At 42.3% G+C, this 16256-nt stretch overlaps 3 protein-coding genes across 4 annotated transcripts; 1 reads left to right on the forward strand and 2 right to left on the reverse strand.

Moving 5' to 3' along the window:
- Positions 1 to 361: 361 nt before the first annotated feature.
- Positions 362 to 1921, reverse strand: mdh2 (malate dehydrogenase 2, NAD (mitochondrial)). The gene has a single exon (XM_062422164.1). The coding sequence runs from the start codon at positions 1796 to 1798 to the stop codon at positions 785 to 787; it is 1014 nt and encodes a 337-aa protein (XP_062278148.1). The 5' UTR covers positions 1799 to 1921; the 3' UTR covers positions 362 to 784.
- Positions 1922 to 1983: 62 nt separating this feature from the next.
- Positions 1984 to 6195, forward strand: LOC133983180 (E3 ubiquitin-protein ligase rnf146-like). The gene is made up of 3 exons (XM_062422163.1): positions 1984 to 2125; positions 2797 to 2856; positions 3344 to 6195. Exon 3 carries the CDS (start codon positions 3356 to 3358, stop codon positions 4514 to 4516), a length of 1161 nt encoding a protein of 386 aa, XP_062278147.1. The 5' UTR covers positions 1984 to 2125; positions 2797 to 2856; positions 3344 to 3355; the 3' UTR covers positions 4517 to 6195.
- A 1094-nt stretch (positions 6196 to 7289) lies between these two features.
- On the reverse strand, positions 7290 to 11132 carry echdc1 (enoyl CoA hydratase domain containing 1). 2 transcript variants are annotated; one of them, XM_062422165.1, is made up of 7 exons: positions 11097 to 11132; positions 9764 to 9829; positions 8983 to 9158; positions 8756 to 8898; positions 8569 to 8621; positions 8352 to 8432; positions 7331 to 8240 (listed from the first exon to the last, which is right to left on the reverse strand). In XM_062422165.1, the coding sequence occupies exons 2-7, from the start codon at positions 9826 to 9828 to the stop codon at positions 7823 to 7825; spliced, it is 936 nt and encodes a 311-aa protein (XP_062278149.1). In that variant the 5' UTR covers position 9829; positions 11097 to 11132; the 3' UTR covers positions 7331 to 7822. The 2 variants fall into 2 exon arrangements, with proteins under 2 accessions (XP_062278150.1, XP_062278149.1); XM_062422166.1 differs by lacking the exons at positions 9764 to 9829; positions 11097 to 11132 and having other exon boundaries at positions 7290 to 8240; positions 8756 to 8894; positions 8983 to 9110.
- Positions 11133 to 16256: the final 5124 nt, after the last annotated feature.

Here is a 16256-nt window from a genome sequence, read left to right on the forward strand (position 1 = left end):
TTTCCAGGCTGTGCTGCTTTGTTTGGGATGTGTGATGATAAACTGAACCTATCTTTAGAACTGATGGATGCGCAAAGTCAGAATGACCTTCGCATTCAGTAAAAAATGGTTGTCATTTTTCATCATTTCCTGATATTTTTACAGACCAAAAAAGAAATTAGTTAACTGTAAAAAAAATAAAAAAAATAACCCGAATTACTACTAATGAGAAGTTGCAGCTCTGGTTCCATTCATTTGGATTTACCTGCTCAGTCAGTTTCATAGAAGGTGTCAGCGGTCTCAAATATCAGGTCACTGGATCAGTAGTACATTGCCATGCCAAATCAACTGTGTGCTACGAAGAAATACAAGAAATAAACAATCACTTTTAAAGCTAAACTGTTTATTGATGGAGTGAATATTTTGCTCATCAGTAACATCTACTTGCATCGACAGGCATGATGACAGCATTTCCTCCTCATTCATTCTGCAGAGAAATCCCCAATATTACAGATCATCCATGAAAATATATGAATTTGTTTGAGCTTTGCAAAATACAGTAATGTCACAGTACACTATGTACATAAATCACAGATGTGCAAGATAAAGCCATGTTTGTAAAAGGGTAATACATAGGATCAGGATCAAAATCTGGATCATTGAATTTAGATGACCACACTGCTAAAACAAAAACAAAAAGAGGAAACACTGACAGATCTTGAGATTTACCCAGATGCCTTTTAAATTAAGACAGAACAAATTAGCAATTACAGTTGCTGTTTTCAGTTCCCTACATGCCCACTGTTCACTTCATGTTAGCCACGAAATTCTCGCCCTTCTTGATGGAACCCTTCAGCTCTTCCATGGCATCACCCACCAGCTTCTCCTCGAAGGCAGACAGCTTGCCCAGTCCGAGGTTCTTCTCAATGCCGTTCTTCCCCAGAAGGAGAGGTGTAGAGAAATACTTGCACTCTGTTTCCTCAGACCTGACATAGGCGCACTCCACCACACCCTCTTTTCCATTCATGGCATCCAGGACTGAGAAGGCGAAGCGGGCACCAGCATAGGCCATGGACAGGGTGGCAGATCCAGCTCCGGCCTTGGCCTTCACGACCTCTGTGCCAGCCTCCTGGATCCTGGCGGTCAGGGCGGCCAGCTGATCAGCTGGGAACTCTACTTTGGGGGTGCACTGGGAAATGAGGGGAATGATGGTCTTCCCAGCGTGACCTCCAATGACTGGTACATTGACACGAGCTGGGTCAAGGCCTTTAAGATCTGCCACGAAGGTGTTTGCTCTGACAATGTCCAGGGTAGTGACACCAAACACTTTGTTGGGGTTGTACACTCCGTGCTTCTTCATGACCTCTGATGTAATGGGAATGGTGGAGTTGACAGGGTTAGCGATAATGCAGATCATAGCTTCGGGGCAGTATCGGGCGCAGGCATCGGCCAAGGTGGCTACAATGGTGGCATTGGTGTTGAAGAGGTCATCGCGGGTCATACCTGGTTTTCTGGGCACACCGGCGGGGATCACCACGACATCGCAGCCCTTCAGTGCAGCATCGAGCTGGTCGGGACCCATGTGGCCGGTAACATGGGCCCTTGTCTCGATGTGGCTGAGGTCTGCAGCCACCCCGGGGGTGTGGGCAATATCGTACAAGGAGAGGTGACTCACCAGGGGGCTATTCTTGAGCAGCAGGGATAGCGGCTGGCCTATGCCGCCGGCCGCGCCAAGCACCGCCACCTTAGCGTTGTTCTGCGCCGAGGTGGACAAGCTGCGGGCGAGGCTCACAGTAGGTTTCACGGCACGGGCAAACATTTTGTTTCTGTTGCTTCTTTTCTTGATTTACAGGCAATAAAAAAACGACCTGAAGAGCCCCTCTCCTGCGTGACACCAACGTCCTCTAGCAACAAGCGAACAGGAAGACTCGTGAACTGTCATGCGTCGAACATAAAGGGGTCGGGCGTGAATGACGTCAAACTGCGTCAGCACGTACTGTTACGTCGACGTCTTTATCTCTCGGCTTCTTTTTTTCGAGGAAAACAAAAGCCAGTTAACATCGGGAATACGCAAAATTAGCATTGGAAATTAGTGCCGTTACATGAATTGTGACTGTACACCAGAGCAACACAGCGATATCTAACGGTACGTAGTCGCTGCGTTGTCTTGTGTCGTGAGAAAAAAAAGGTGTTCCTTTCTGTTTATGTCGCGCTGCTAAAATAAGCTAGCGCCGTGTCAGATGAACTCCGTCTATTTGCTGGAGTCAAAGTGCTGCCCCAGCCTTGACAGCGTTAGCTACAGCAGGTCTTATTGTTATGATCGTTTTGTCAGTCGAGAAATCCTTCTGTGCTGTTTGACTCGTGTTTATGCTTGTAACGACGACAAACCCATTGTATTTGAGTAGCTGTATGTATTTTACATTAGCTCCACTAACGTTAACCGACTGTCCCCAGTTAAATTAGTGTGGGTATTTACATCGTCAGCTGTGATTTTTACTTTAGAAAGGTTATCTCTGCTCCTCACTGGCTCTGTCATTAGACCAGCTGGGTAAGCACGACCTCGTACAGTTCGCTGACACAGTTCACTGCTTGTTGTCAGACAATTAACAGAGCAGCCCTTTGTTCGTCACACTTAAGTAACCTCTTACATTTCAGTCATAGCTGAGTGAATGAATGTTAATTTGTAATCCAAATCTTTTTTTAACACAAGGCTTCAAATGTAACTTGTTTTGTCACATACGGTTTGGTTGACAAATAATGCTTACACTATGAATAAATGAAAAACATTTTCACGGACTGCGCTTTTTCTTTTGGCAGTGGAGAATTTGAGGGTCCATCAGCACTCCTAATGATACATCAGCATTAAGGCTACATCCAGTAAGTATTACTTCAATATTAATAATTCTCAGTTTGATCTCATCTTGGGGTTGTTTGCTATTTACTGACGGCAGTTCATCTTATATATTTTATTAACTTAAGTGCCCGTATTTTATTGTTGTCTTAACCAATTAACTCTTTTGCTTTTTAATTGTTTTGGTGTGCATTTATCTTCAAATCCATGTTTACTATTGTGTGTGTTTGTCAATCACTTGTAAAGCCTTTGAACTGCATTTTACTTCTATGAAAGGTGCTTTATAAATAAAGTTTGATTGATTGATAGTTTGCAGTTGAGTGTGACCAGCAGTAAAATAAAGTCCTTTCAATAATAGTAATTTGTGGACCTAAAAAAACAACAACCATGATAATGATAATAATCTTGAATATATGTTGGGGGGGTTTTTTCCAAAAAATGAATATGGCTAAATGAAGAAAAGATCTAACATGCCCACTAAAACTGTTTCTTACAATTGTCCCCTTTCCTCAGTACTTCCTAAGGATGGCTAGTTGTGGGGAGGTAGACCACTCTGTTAGCTCGCTTCCCACCAGTAAGAAGGGCGGCAACAGTGGTGGTGGAAGTGGGAACAGTGCAGAATCATCATGTTCCAGCTCCAGCAACTCATCCCCAGCCCTGCCTGTACCGGAGTGTGCCATCTGTCTGCAGAGCTGCGTCCACCCAGTCCAACTGCCATGCCATCACGTCTTCTGTTTCCTGTGTGTGAAGGGAGCATCCTGGCAGAGCAAACGCTGTGCGCTCTGTAGACAGGAAGTACCGGATGACTTCCTGGAAAGGCCAACCCTTCTCTCTCCGGAGGAGCTGAAAGCATCGGCAGGCGGTCGGGGTGGGGCAGCAAGTGATCACGCCTGGTACTACGAGGGCCGTAACGGTTGGTGGCAGTATGATGAGCGAACCAGCCGCGAGCTGGAGGACGCTTTCTCCAAGGGCAAGAAGACAGCTGAAATGCTGATTGCTGGGTTTTTGTATGTAGCCGACTTGGAGAACATGGTGCAGTACAGGCGCAACGAGCACGGTCGTAGACGCAAGATGAAGAGGGACGTTTTGGATATCCCCAAGAAGGGAGTGGCGGGACTGCGTTTGGACACTGAGGGTGGCACTGGGGCAATAGGAGCAGCAGGTCGAGAAAACTCAGCTGATGGGGCTGATACCACAGTAGCAGGTGTACAACAGCAGGTTACAGGTATCTCCTCTACTGTTACAGCCCCTTCAGCAACTACCAGACCACCCACTTCCTTGGGCGGTCAGCCGGGCAGCAGCAGCAGCAGCCCCTCTCTGGAGGATGCTCTTGCACAGCTGCAAATCAGCCCCAGGCCCACTCCCTCCCATGAGCGGTCTGAGGCTGGCGAAGGAGAAGAAGAAGACGAGGAGGAGGCGGCTTCACCCTCCAGGTCCTCTGACCCTCACACCTCTGTGGACGAGTCTGGCTCTGGAGACTGGAGCGATGATGAGGAAGAGGAGGACGAAGAGGAAGGAGGAGACGGAGAGCGCGTGGAGCCTTGGGAGGGTAGGCCACGGAGGCAAAGACTGAACCCAGAGGACAGAGCCCCCCCTGGCGCAGAGTCCACCTCTCCCTCTTCCTCATCCAGTAGCACTGGAAGGTCCAGAATGCCTGATGGCCAGTGTACAGTGACTGAAGTGTAAAGTCGTCATTGATACCATCATCACCATCATTGATACCATCATAATGAAGCCTTTCCTTCACCAAATGGCTTTGTTCCATTCCGTTAATTTATTCTTTACTTTATGCTGTCGTTCACTGTGTCACAGATCGGATGTGGGTGGTTTGCTTGGTACCAGACAAATGAAGCATTACACACTAAATAACAAATATAACCAAGTTTTTCAGTTCACAGGTTAGGTTTAGCAGCCTCCTTTTGGCTCACAGTGATCCAGATGTATATGAGTGACTTGTTTGTCACCAGCTAGTAGGGCTAATGTTGGTTTCCATGTTCTAGTACTGAGTGTTCTGGTACCTAGACAGGAACTAGAGCTGTTTGCCAGCAGTCAGATGGATACAGCATGTTGTTGTGAGCCACGGGATCTCAGATTCATAATTGTCTATCCAGCACATCATGTGAGGTAGGTGTAACAGACCTTGAGCGGTTTGGTTGCAGGCTGTCTGTTCTTTATCAGAAAAGTGGAAGTTAAAAGGTAAAAGTGTTTTGCCAAATTGCTTCTGCAGAGGCGAGGTATCCTTTAGTTTAAATGTATGATCCCAGTACCCAAAAGAACTCTGGGAATCCGAATCAGATCTGTGACATGAAGTGAGAGAAAGCATGAAAGGGGATCCTACTCCCAGCAATGGAACTGTAATGTCATTATCATTATCATGAATGGATACATTCTAATCATCTACACGTTAACTCTCTCAGCTAACATAGCACGCAGGAATGACCTTCTTAGAGCTCATCTGATTATTCTTACAAAGAATTAATTCCTTGATAACTTGTTCCCAGCTTCCACCCTGTGTAGTTTTGTTGCTTCAGATTTAAGTGTATGAAGCCTTTCCTTCAAAATTCTGAAACGTAACTTTTGTCATTTTGAAACAGATTGTTTGGTTTAAGAAAATCTTTGGGATGTTTATCCTCATTCAGAGAAGAAACAGGAGTGCTAATTCATGCTTAATGTTTTCCAGCATATTAATGTAACTCGAGAGCGTGCAGGATTATTTGGCTGCCTAACCAGGGTTGTCTTAGATTTCATTTCAGTTAATTCTGAAGAGATTAAGAAACCTGATTTTAAATGAATGTGCATAAATAAATTACATATAAAATTCTCTATTAAAGACTTTTCTCAGCTTGAAATAATTGGAATTTTAATGTGAATTATCAGTGTTTTCATTTTTAAAGCCGTTGAGGTGTCTGATGCCTCATCAGTATTGTACCTGATCAAAGTATTCTCAATTGGTGTGTCGCTAAAATGTTGTGATTTGTGCATGTTCGAAGAGAGAGTTATTTCAACACTACTGGTCAGCAGGATGTTGAGAATTGATATCTTGGGGTTTAGTTTCAGTAAATGTTTTTATTTTGTGTTTGTTTTGCGTTTCTTATGGTTGTAAATCCTATCTTACGTGTGATGTCCAAGGCAGTAAGAGAACAAGAACATGCCATCGCTAGTGGCCACCCTGCAGAAATTTCAAGTTCTTCTTTTTCTATTTCTTACGTGCTTATATCATCAGCTCACTATTAGACTCTCCATTCTGAAGAATACAGTTTGTGTAACAGTTTTTGCTTGGCAACTTTCTTTTGTTTTGTTACATTGTTTGTAATTTAAGAATAAATTGTCATTTCATCATCCTACAAGGATCTGCTTTTTGTCCTGTTGTCTTTAAATATTAGTGTATTTTTCTTTGGCTTCTCATGACTGGGTGACTTTTTTCCCCCTCAAAATATATCTGTCTTGAGTCAGTGTTATGTAAGAGGGGCCATCAATGGGTCCATTGTAAGTAAGATTTTATTCCATTTCACCACACACCACCTGTTTTGTTCTTAGAAGAAAAATAAAACTGCTCAAGAGGGGCAAAAGTAGTGAGTATCTTTTCTTTTCATAACCGCTTTCAAATTAGGTCTTGGATCAAAGTTATGATGCATGGACCAAAAATGTCAATCATTGTGGTTTACCTAATAAAATGAGATTAAAAAAACATGTTTACTGATGCAAAATACTGACTTTGGACCATATATACCAAATATTGATGTTCTGCTCATCACAACCATAAGAGGCCTCTTGAATCTCTTGGCTCACCTTACAGTTATTTGGTATTCTGACCACAGTAGCTATTAGAGCTCCAGCTGGGTGTCTTGCCAGGAAACATACGACCTCTGGAAGGCAAACAGGAGATAAAGGCCTGGTATCCTTGGGGGAACTGTCCGTTCTAACCATTTCTGTCAGTTCGTATTTGTGTTTTTGCAAAGCCTCATTGACTGTATGAACTCATTTTAAATGTATGAGAATGCAATAACAAATGAGCTATAAATCGGTTTGAAGTCTTACAAATATTCTGGATGCATTTTTCAGCTCAGTACTGCAGCATGGATGAGAGACAGAAAACCAGCCAGATAATGCTCTTACCTACAGCTGATAATCTCTCTTTAGAACAGAAACAGAGAGAGCAGATCTTCAAGGCCTCAGTAACACATCACGAACACTGAGAAATCTGGAGGCTCAGCTGAATTAGCCAGAAAAACAGTGGTAAAGAGCATGGAAATGCAGCAGTATTACTTTCAATCCTGCAGACAGATACTAATTGTATCTGAACGCTGCTGTTATCTGGCAGCCTCAGTTAGACTCAGCCTGGCATGATCTAATCATTACCATAATCACATTTTCAGTGGACATGGAGGAAAGACAGCGTTCATTTGTGTGATGAGGACAGAGGGGATTTAGACAATGGGGGCTGTAGTTCTTTAGGGTCCTTGATTTTATCCATACTGTAAATATAATAACATGGAAAAATGGAACAGCATATTCACTCCTTTACTAGACTAGATATTAGAAGATGTGTATATAAGAGAAAATCATTTAAGCAATACACAGTACACTGTACTAAATAATATTAATGAACCAACCAACATAATTTTTTTAGGTCAGTTGATAATTTCCTTTATACATTTTTGTGAACAGAAGACTGCAGATGGGGTTAATGTTTATGATGGAATAGGTGCCTTCCAGGTGTTGCGGTTTGGTGGAATCTCTGCACCCTCTTTCCTTCTTAAAGGGGTTCTTCCTTATTCAAATCGAGGGTCTGAGGTCAGAAGATGTTGTGTTGCTGTACAGATTGTAAAGCCCCTTAAGGCAAATTTGTGACTTGTGATATTGGGCTATTCTCTGTGTGGCACCTTCCACACATTTTTGAACCGTACAGGATATTTCAAATGATCCCATGCTGATCTGAGATTCTCAGATCTGAAAACACAAAACAGACACTTTTGGAAACCTTGGGCTAGCTCATTTGTGTTTGGAATTTTTGGCCAGTGCCTGCAGGTTAGCCGGACCACCCCATACTGTGCCAAACACATCCTTCTCAGTCCTCATAGCCTCTGCCAGAGGGAGCTCTTTCCCCGACAATACTACCTGCTTCACAGCCTGGATCACTGGGGCAGGCCCCTTTGTATAGTGACTGAGCCAGTTTTCAGCCTGCTGTAGGAGAATCCCTGCTTCTTCCTTCACCTGAGGGGCCGTTAGGACTCCATCTGCCAGTCCAATCTGTAGGCCAAAATCAGGGTCTACTTTAAGAGCGCCACCAAGCAACTTGAGTGAATTCTGGCTTCCGACAATGCGGACAAGTCGTGCGGCGCCGCCCCAGCCTGGAACCAGACCCATGTATTTGTGGACAAACTGGATAACGCTACCAGAAGCCATTAATCTATAAGAGACAAAGATTTTGAGCAAGATATTATATATCTGTGCAAAAAAGAACCTGATATTCAAAGAGAAAAGTATGTCTCTCTTACATTTACTTATGTAAAAACATTACCTGAAATCACAGGCAGTGGTAAGTTCTGCACCCCCTCCCAGAGCTCTCCCCTCCACCAGAGCTACAGAGATCAAAGGCAGTCTGCACTGAGAAAACAAGTCTGTCAGTATACTGTAGTGCACATTACATAACAGCCCAACTCAACTTCGTTTAGCTCAGACCGGCTTCTGCATAGACATTTAGCAGAGTAATGCAAGGGAAAAATGAAAGCTCTTACCTTAGTAGTCTTGTAAGAGTATTCTGCATGAACATACACATCTTCATCCCATCCTAAAAGGAGAAACACAAACCAATTAGAGATCACCAGGTGTTAAATTCCAGGAATCAAAACAAGCAGATGAACAAAGATATAGGTAGGCAAAGGCACCAGAGATGCTGGAAATGTTGAACTCTGCTTCTCCTACCTGTGGGTTAGATATTGCTCTGACAGCGTTGAGGTCTGACCCAGAGCAGAAAGTACCAGCAGCACCCTGAACAATGAGTCCTTTGCCATCTGTCCAGTTCTCCAGTTGGCTCACCTTCTCCTCCAGATCCACCATCATACTGCCTGGGAGGAAAGTAGAACTCTGTCACACTTAATTTAATTTCACACTAGTTAGTTTGAAAATGATTTGTGTTGGAGTCAACTTACCGGAGAAGGCGTTCATGCGGGAGGGGTTGTTGACGGTGAGCACGGCGATGCCAGACTCCTGTTTATGCAGATCGATGGAGCCTCCTGCAAAGGCCTGTAGCTTCTCTGTGATCTCCTCCTGGTTGAAGCCATGGATGCTGGAGTAAACACAGCCACTGCTCTGTCTCTGCAGCAGTCTGAGAGGAAAAATATTTATACAGGTTTTTTTAATTCAGTCAATCACTGTCAACCAGTACACAAATCTAACTCTCACAGATGTTTAGAAAGATTTAGATTTATACAGAAAATTAACTTAATGATGTTTGATTTAACCTATAACAAACTTTGTAAAAGCGTGGTTTAAAGCTAATTGATACACCAGTACCGATCAAACTGAATGAGTATATGTGTAACTGTAGTATGAAAAAATGGTATACTGAATGGGAGTGAGACTTGCACTCACCAACAGGAGGAGGATGAATGCTATTAATACACTCCCTTACTTCTCTATAAATCAGGCTGATGGTGGTATTACACCAAACAACTCCCACAAACTTCTAAAACATAAAAATCTCTGATTCTGACTCACTGTAGTTATACATCAGAATCAAAGACGTTATTACTTACATAATAGCATTTTATAAATGTCAGCACCTGAGACAAGTGTTTACTTGTCTGTGTCTGCGATTTGTGAACAAATATTGTGGGTCCAACTGTGTAGACTGGATGCTCCTTTATTTATGACTTCATTTACCATTGCCAGCATGGTGATAAATAAACAATGCTGGCGAGGCCTTTTTACCTGACCCAGACTCCACCGTTACTACTGTTCCTCAGGAGATGTCGTCTCACTGCACAGAGAACCATCCTGATGAAAGAAGATGGGACAGTGTATTCATATATACTTTCACTGAAGGGAATTACAGTAACTTAGTCACATCATTTTATTAAAAAGATACCCCGCTGATGGCGTCAAAACAACAGCCTTTTAGCATGTTGTTAAATTCAACAGAGTTTAACATGCTCATGTTGGACAGACATGTTGACTTATAGTCGGACGTTGCTCCTTTAAGTGTTGCATAAACCATGACAGTGAGCGGCTGTCATTTTTACTGTTTGCACGTGTGCTTCCCCTACTATGAAATGCATGTTCGCTACTGTGAAAAAAGCCCTATTAAGATACAAAGTATGTACTCCATTGGCTGTGCTACTGTGATGTGTTTGTACACAATTTATGTAATGTAACAACTACCAAGTTTGTCTTAAGTTCCAACTACTACTATGTGCCAACTACAGCAAGCATTTATGTAGCTTATAAATGTTATGAACAGGACTGCTAAAGCCCCTACACACTCATAGTCAACATTTTCACTCACAACATTTTCATAATCAGCAAACTGAACTTGACTGACAGCCCTCCTCTCCTATTGGATTAATTACACCAGTTAGGACAATTAGGATCATTTACAATCTACATTGAGTTTGCGACACCATGTAATTCCCAGCATGTTCAAACTGACTGGAGGTCTAATAAGCCAGGGCAATTAAAAACACCTGTGTATGTGTGTGTGTGTGTGTGTGTGTGTGTGTGTGTGTGTGTGTGTGTGTGTGTGTGTGTGTGTGTGTGTGTGTGTGTGTGTGTGTGTGTGTGTGTGTGTGTGTGTGTGTTTGTGTGTGTGTGTGGTTGTTGTTTTTTTAATAATGCACAGTGAGAATGACAGCTGGGTTTCCCAACAGCAGCTGAAGGAGGATATTTAGTGTGTGAATACTGTATTACTGGCTGTAAGAGTAAAGCTGCCATTTAGAAATTTAGCTTACATTCACATTCAAATATGCCGTTTTATTGGCTAAAAACTAAATCACTAGAATATGCTGCTAATGCTAACAAACAGGATATGAGACTAGTTTTACAGCTACAGCACACTGCTTATTTTAATATTAAACATCCACAGTTCGTTTAATGTTTACTTTACTGCATCAAAGTTTTGAATGATTTTACAAACTTTTAAAGCTCCTTTTCTAACGGCATCACGTATACATACATACGAGCTGCACACAAAATGAATATATTTCGTTAACAAACTTTTACTCACCACAATTATAAAACATTTAGCAACAAAAACGCAAATACCAACCTTGAGAGTCGAGTGGTGTTCCTGTGAAATCCTTCCCCCCGGAAACAAGAGCGTTACCAAAACCACGGCAGCAAAACACAAATGTAGTTCTTCATTCTCCCCACAGAGGGGCGGAATAACACTGCCAGGCTAGGATTCATTTGTACACTATCACTTCATAAAAAGAGGGGGGAAATATGCATTAATTGTGTAATTGTTAGATTGGGCTACACATTTACACAGCACCCTAAAGCCATAACATGGACTGCAATGTCGTGTAAGTTATTCTAGACCCATGCACTGCACAGAGAGATCTGCTCTTTGTCTGTCATAACACTGTAAACACAGCATACTGAAGAAACTGGTGCTACAGACATGTCCTTATTCAGTAGTATTGACAGGAGGCCTCAAATAACATCTACAAGATATAACACAGTGCTGGCCCAGGAAGCTGTAATATTAACATGGACTATTATACTGTGAACTTGTGATGGTAAAACAGTAAAAAAGAAAAAGAAAAAAAAGAAAGAAATGTGTGTGTGTGTGTGTGTGTGTGTGTGTGTGTGTGTGTGTGTGTGTGTGTGTGTGTGTGTGTGTGTGTGTGTGTGTGTGTGTGTGTGTGTGTGTGTGTGATTGGAGCTTTGTAACACCAGTGTGTTGGACACCAGTGTGCTGGCTGAATCTAAAAGGCAATGCTCTGCTTGGACACCTCCAGGTCTAACACTGTGACAGCATCTTGTCAAGCAACTGCTCTGAGATTTGGTTTCATGTCTTGCCAAGTCAAACGTTCAAAACTGTGTACATATTCAGATGAAAGGGATGATAATATTTCAGTGGTATTAAACAAGGAGCTTTGGAATAATGGAAGAGGTTAAGATTAGGGTTATGTTCTCCCGTGCTGGAACAGTACAAATTTGACGATAAGACAAAAGAAAAAAACATCTTTAGAAGAAGTGTCCCTAGTTTGAAGAATGGTCTACTCCTCCTAGTAACATGTAATATCATACCAAGAGGGACAACCACCTTTCTGAGGGGCAGTAAAAAGTGTGAAATGCTCTGGGATCATAGTACTGTGCAAACAGAGTCATAAACTGCTGCTGACCTGTGGGCGCATTATGTAGATAATTTGTCTAAAGCACCAGTAAACGTAAATATTGAGGTCTGTGCTTTAACTCAGTGTAGGAGACAGATGGAAGGTCAAATGAGAAATCAATGTTATGATGAGACAGAGAGACAAACAAACAGTAAGAAGATGCCTATATAACGACCAAGAGATGGTGCAGGAAAAAGAAGGGTGATATGTGCCAAAAGCAGAGGGAGGTTACTGGGACTTTCTGTCACGTGGTCTGACCTATGGCTACTTGGAGCATAAATCTTTCACTTCTATCCACAGCAATGAACATCTCTTTGAAAACCAACTGAGGAACCAGTAATACCTTTCTGCTTCACTTAGATTACTAAGGATTGCAGAGACATGTTGATCCAAGGTCTGACACCAATTGTAGATTTGTAGAAGTGAGCATGTGAGCACATTTGAAGGGGATTTGACTATTGTGACTCCTACCAATAACCAATAACCATCACTGATCTAACATCTGTATTAAGTTTATCTTGGAAGCATACGGTTTCACAATCACATTCAATGGAGTTCCCAGATTTTCAACACATACCCTTTAAAGTGTATTAATAGTATTTATAAGCTATTTAAGACACAGTATCATTATTGTATCAAATGTGATAATATGTGTGTGTAGCTAGTGATCGATAAAGTGTATTTTTCCATAAATAAGTGGCTTTTTCAGACTCCTCCATGACTGTACCACAAATGCAAAAGGTCGTCAACAAGGATACAGTGCACTGCATCCAAACACTGCTACAGAGCCAATTCTGTTTTAAAGTCTGCACCTCTCCGATCTATTTAAAAGTGGGGAAGGAATTCAAAAAGGTCGGTGGGACTCTTCCCAGGCAAGCATTCCAGACACGCTGACTCTCCTTGCTCTGTACAGCACATCCAGCTAGGTCAGCTAGCCTGCAACCTGTCTCTAAATATCATTCTGTGAAATGCAGCACCTGGAAGGACATGGCTTAGTGGAATTTGCATACATAGTAGTCAAGTCACCCGCATGTGAGTGCAAGTGATTGTCAGTCTTAAGCTTTGTTAATGTGTGAAGGGCTGGCAGCTCGTCCAGAATGTTCCTTCCTCCCTCATGAGTGTTTATTTTCAATCCAGTCCCTAACATTGCCTGTCCACTTCCATTCATCATCTGCTCTGCCCCTCCAGTCATTTTGATTAAAGTCAGCCCTGCTGTTTTATGATCCGCCCGGATATCAGTGATGCAGCTGCAGACTCCAGCTGATAATGGAAGCCTGTCTGAAATTGCTACCTGGCTAATGGGAGAGAGAAAGACAAATAAATGCACACATTACTCTACTCACATGCACAAATGTTGCTGCATGTCTGTGTGTGTGTGTGTGTGTGTGTGTGTGTGTGTGTGTGTGTGTGTGTGTGTGTGTGTGTGTGTGTGTGTGTGTGTGTGTGTGTGTGTGTGTGTGTGTGTGTGTGTGTGTGAGTGTGTATGTGGCCTCTAATGGGATGCATCTATGTACTGATCAATATGCAGCTGTCTGAGGCTCCACAGGAAGTCAGGGAATGCGCTGCAGTCAGCATGGCTGTATGCCAACTGACCAAGATAAGAAAACACACACACACACACACACACACACACACACACACACACACACACACACACACACACACACACATACAGAGAGAGAGAGAGAGAGAGAGAGATCAGATCAGATAAGTGCCAGTAAGGGTCTATTTCAGGGCAGGAAGAATGGCAGGTTGGCAGGTGCCAGAGGCTCTCAAGGGCCTGAAGGTTTCCTGTGTGTAGTTCAGGGTGGTCAGTGGAGCTGGAGAGCAGGGATCCAGGAAACACCTGTGTGCCAACGAACACTTTTCCACAGCAGCAGCAACCAGGACATGCCTGCAGCAACAAACACCAATGTACACCATTCAATGACGAAATAAATATATACTATATATTTGAAACTATCGCACAATTGTGCGAACATAAACATACACAACATGACTCAAAATAGTTAATTAATAACTCACGAAACCTCAAAAATAATTCCTAATTGACCGTAAAACCGTAGAGAGGATCTGCTGTGGTTTTGACAGGTCAATTCAGATAATATGCGTTTCGCCAACAGATGCTGTGTGTCTGTGTGTGGACATTTAGACTGATGAGTTCCTTGACTGAAGGTGTATTGAGAAAGTGTAGTGTAGCAGGACGGAAATCATGAGTACATAAAACGATGTACAGTTGAGTGGCTCATGGTTTGAAATAATGTTCATGTTTATGTGGAAGCTTATTAAATATTTAATTATGTAATAACTATACTGGTATTACTGGTGATATTAAATTGTTCTGGAAAGAAGTACTCAGGTTAGTCTCATTATTATCGTCCTTTACAATAATCATGCTGACCATCACTGTCATTAACATCACAGCAGGCTTAATGGCACATCAATAATCACATAACAGCAATCATTTTAGTTCCACCGCCACTCAAAAAATGGGTTTGCTTATTGTCACTTCACTTCAATGTTTGGCCTGCAATGTGCAGAATGACGTATGTGCAAAGACACCAACAAGATGTTTTCATATTCACCTGCTGAAGGGAGATCCTTTCTCAGTGCTCACCTTGAATCTGTCTTGCAGCCAGTTGTTGTCCAATGTGCAGCTTACATGAGTGTGATGTGGAAGCAGGAATCCTCCAGTGCTCCACACACACTGAAAATAGAGAAAGGAATGTGTCTTGTATCCAGTAGTTTAACTTTTGAGAGGAAACACATGTGCATATTCATAGATCCTAGATTTTTCAGTAAGGAGAGAAGGAGCAGATGTCATTTTAAGAATTTCTAACTAGATAATTAAACTTTTCTGTGGAAACACTATATTAGTCACAGATAATTATTCAAAGAAGAGTATTTTTATATGTCTTAAAACATATATAGAGGAGACCATTTCTAAAAATAGTTGCTGTTTCTACATTTGATGACCATTATCTATAAGATATAAGATTATAGGTAACTGCAGTCGCTCTGTGTTTGCATGATAAAATACAGATTGTCCCATAAATTCTTCTCAGTATCATAGTGTTTTAAGCAGCAGTGGAATCAAAACAGTTAGTGCTGGTTATGGTTTCAGCATCTGGAAACCTCCAGACTTGAGTGCAGGCCAGGACTGGGAATCTACACTCCTGCCCAAACTCGACACAGGAAAACAGGGTGAGACCGCCAACACGGCGTTAGGCTGGGCATCAGGAAAGGATGACAATATTTATATCAGCGCCAGGGTAGGATTTCTGGCACCATAACATTGTCGCACCTGTTATTTCAGTCAGCCATGGGTGCCAGGTTTCAGGGTGAGGGGTTAGGTGTCCGTCGCTCTCAGGGCTAAGGGTGTGTATGGTTGTGTGTAGTGCGCTGGCGTGTGCCTCATTTTAAGTGAATGGCCATGTAGATGTATCTGTGTATGAAAACTGATTCATTTTGCAGACAATGCACATAAATTATGAAATAACACAGATGTTTTCATGTTGTAGACAGACAAACAGGCGCAACAAGGGGTAAAACGGTGAGTCTAGCTCATCACAATAAAAATTACACACATCTGGAAAGGAATGTATACAATATTCATGGAGGAATACATGCATGCTGTAAGCAAAATCACAAAGACACACACACAGACATACACTATCACAATGATGAACTGTTCCTCTGCTGCCGTCACGTAGCTCTGCAGTCATTCGTCAGAGGAAGAGATCACAGTGTCGCCAAAGATGTCAGCCAACAAGATTTTAGAAGCCAAACAGTCGTTTGGTTCTGGTGCTTTATCTTTGCAAAGTTGAGCGGTCGCCTAGGACTCATCTTGATGCAGTCAAAGAAATATTTATGTGCAATTTTTTGACTGATGTTCAGAACTTATTAAATTGTTGCTCTTACTTCAGGCTAAGAATTAAACAGGGCTGTATTTGGGCATGGCGACTGCACAGTGGCAAGACTGGCTTAGCTTGTGGTTTGTGATCTAAATTATTGAATTATAATAATACAATTTTTTTTTCTCAAAGGGCTGCTATACTTTTGAAACACTGCAGTCTCTCTTCATACAG

The sequence above is a fragment of the Scomber scombrus genome, chromosome 7 (assembly GCF_963691925.1).
Source record: "Scomber scombrus chromosome 7, fScoSco1.1, whole genome shotgun sequence".
Taxonomy (NCBI): domain Eukaryota; kingdom Metazoa; phylum Chordata; class Actinopteri; order Scombriformes; family Scombridae; genus Scomber; species Scomber scombrus.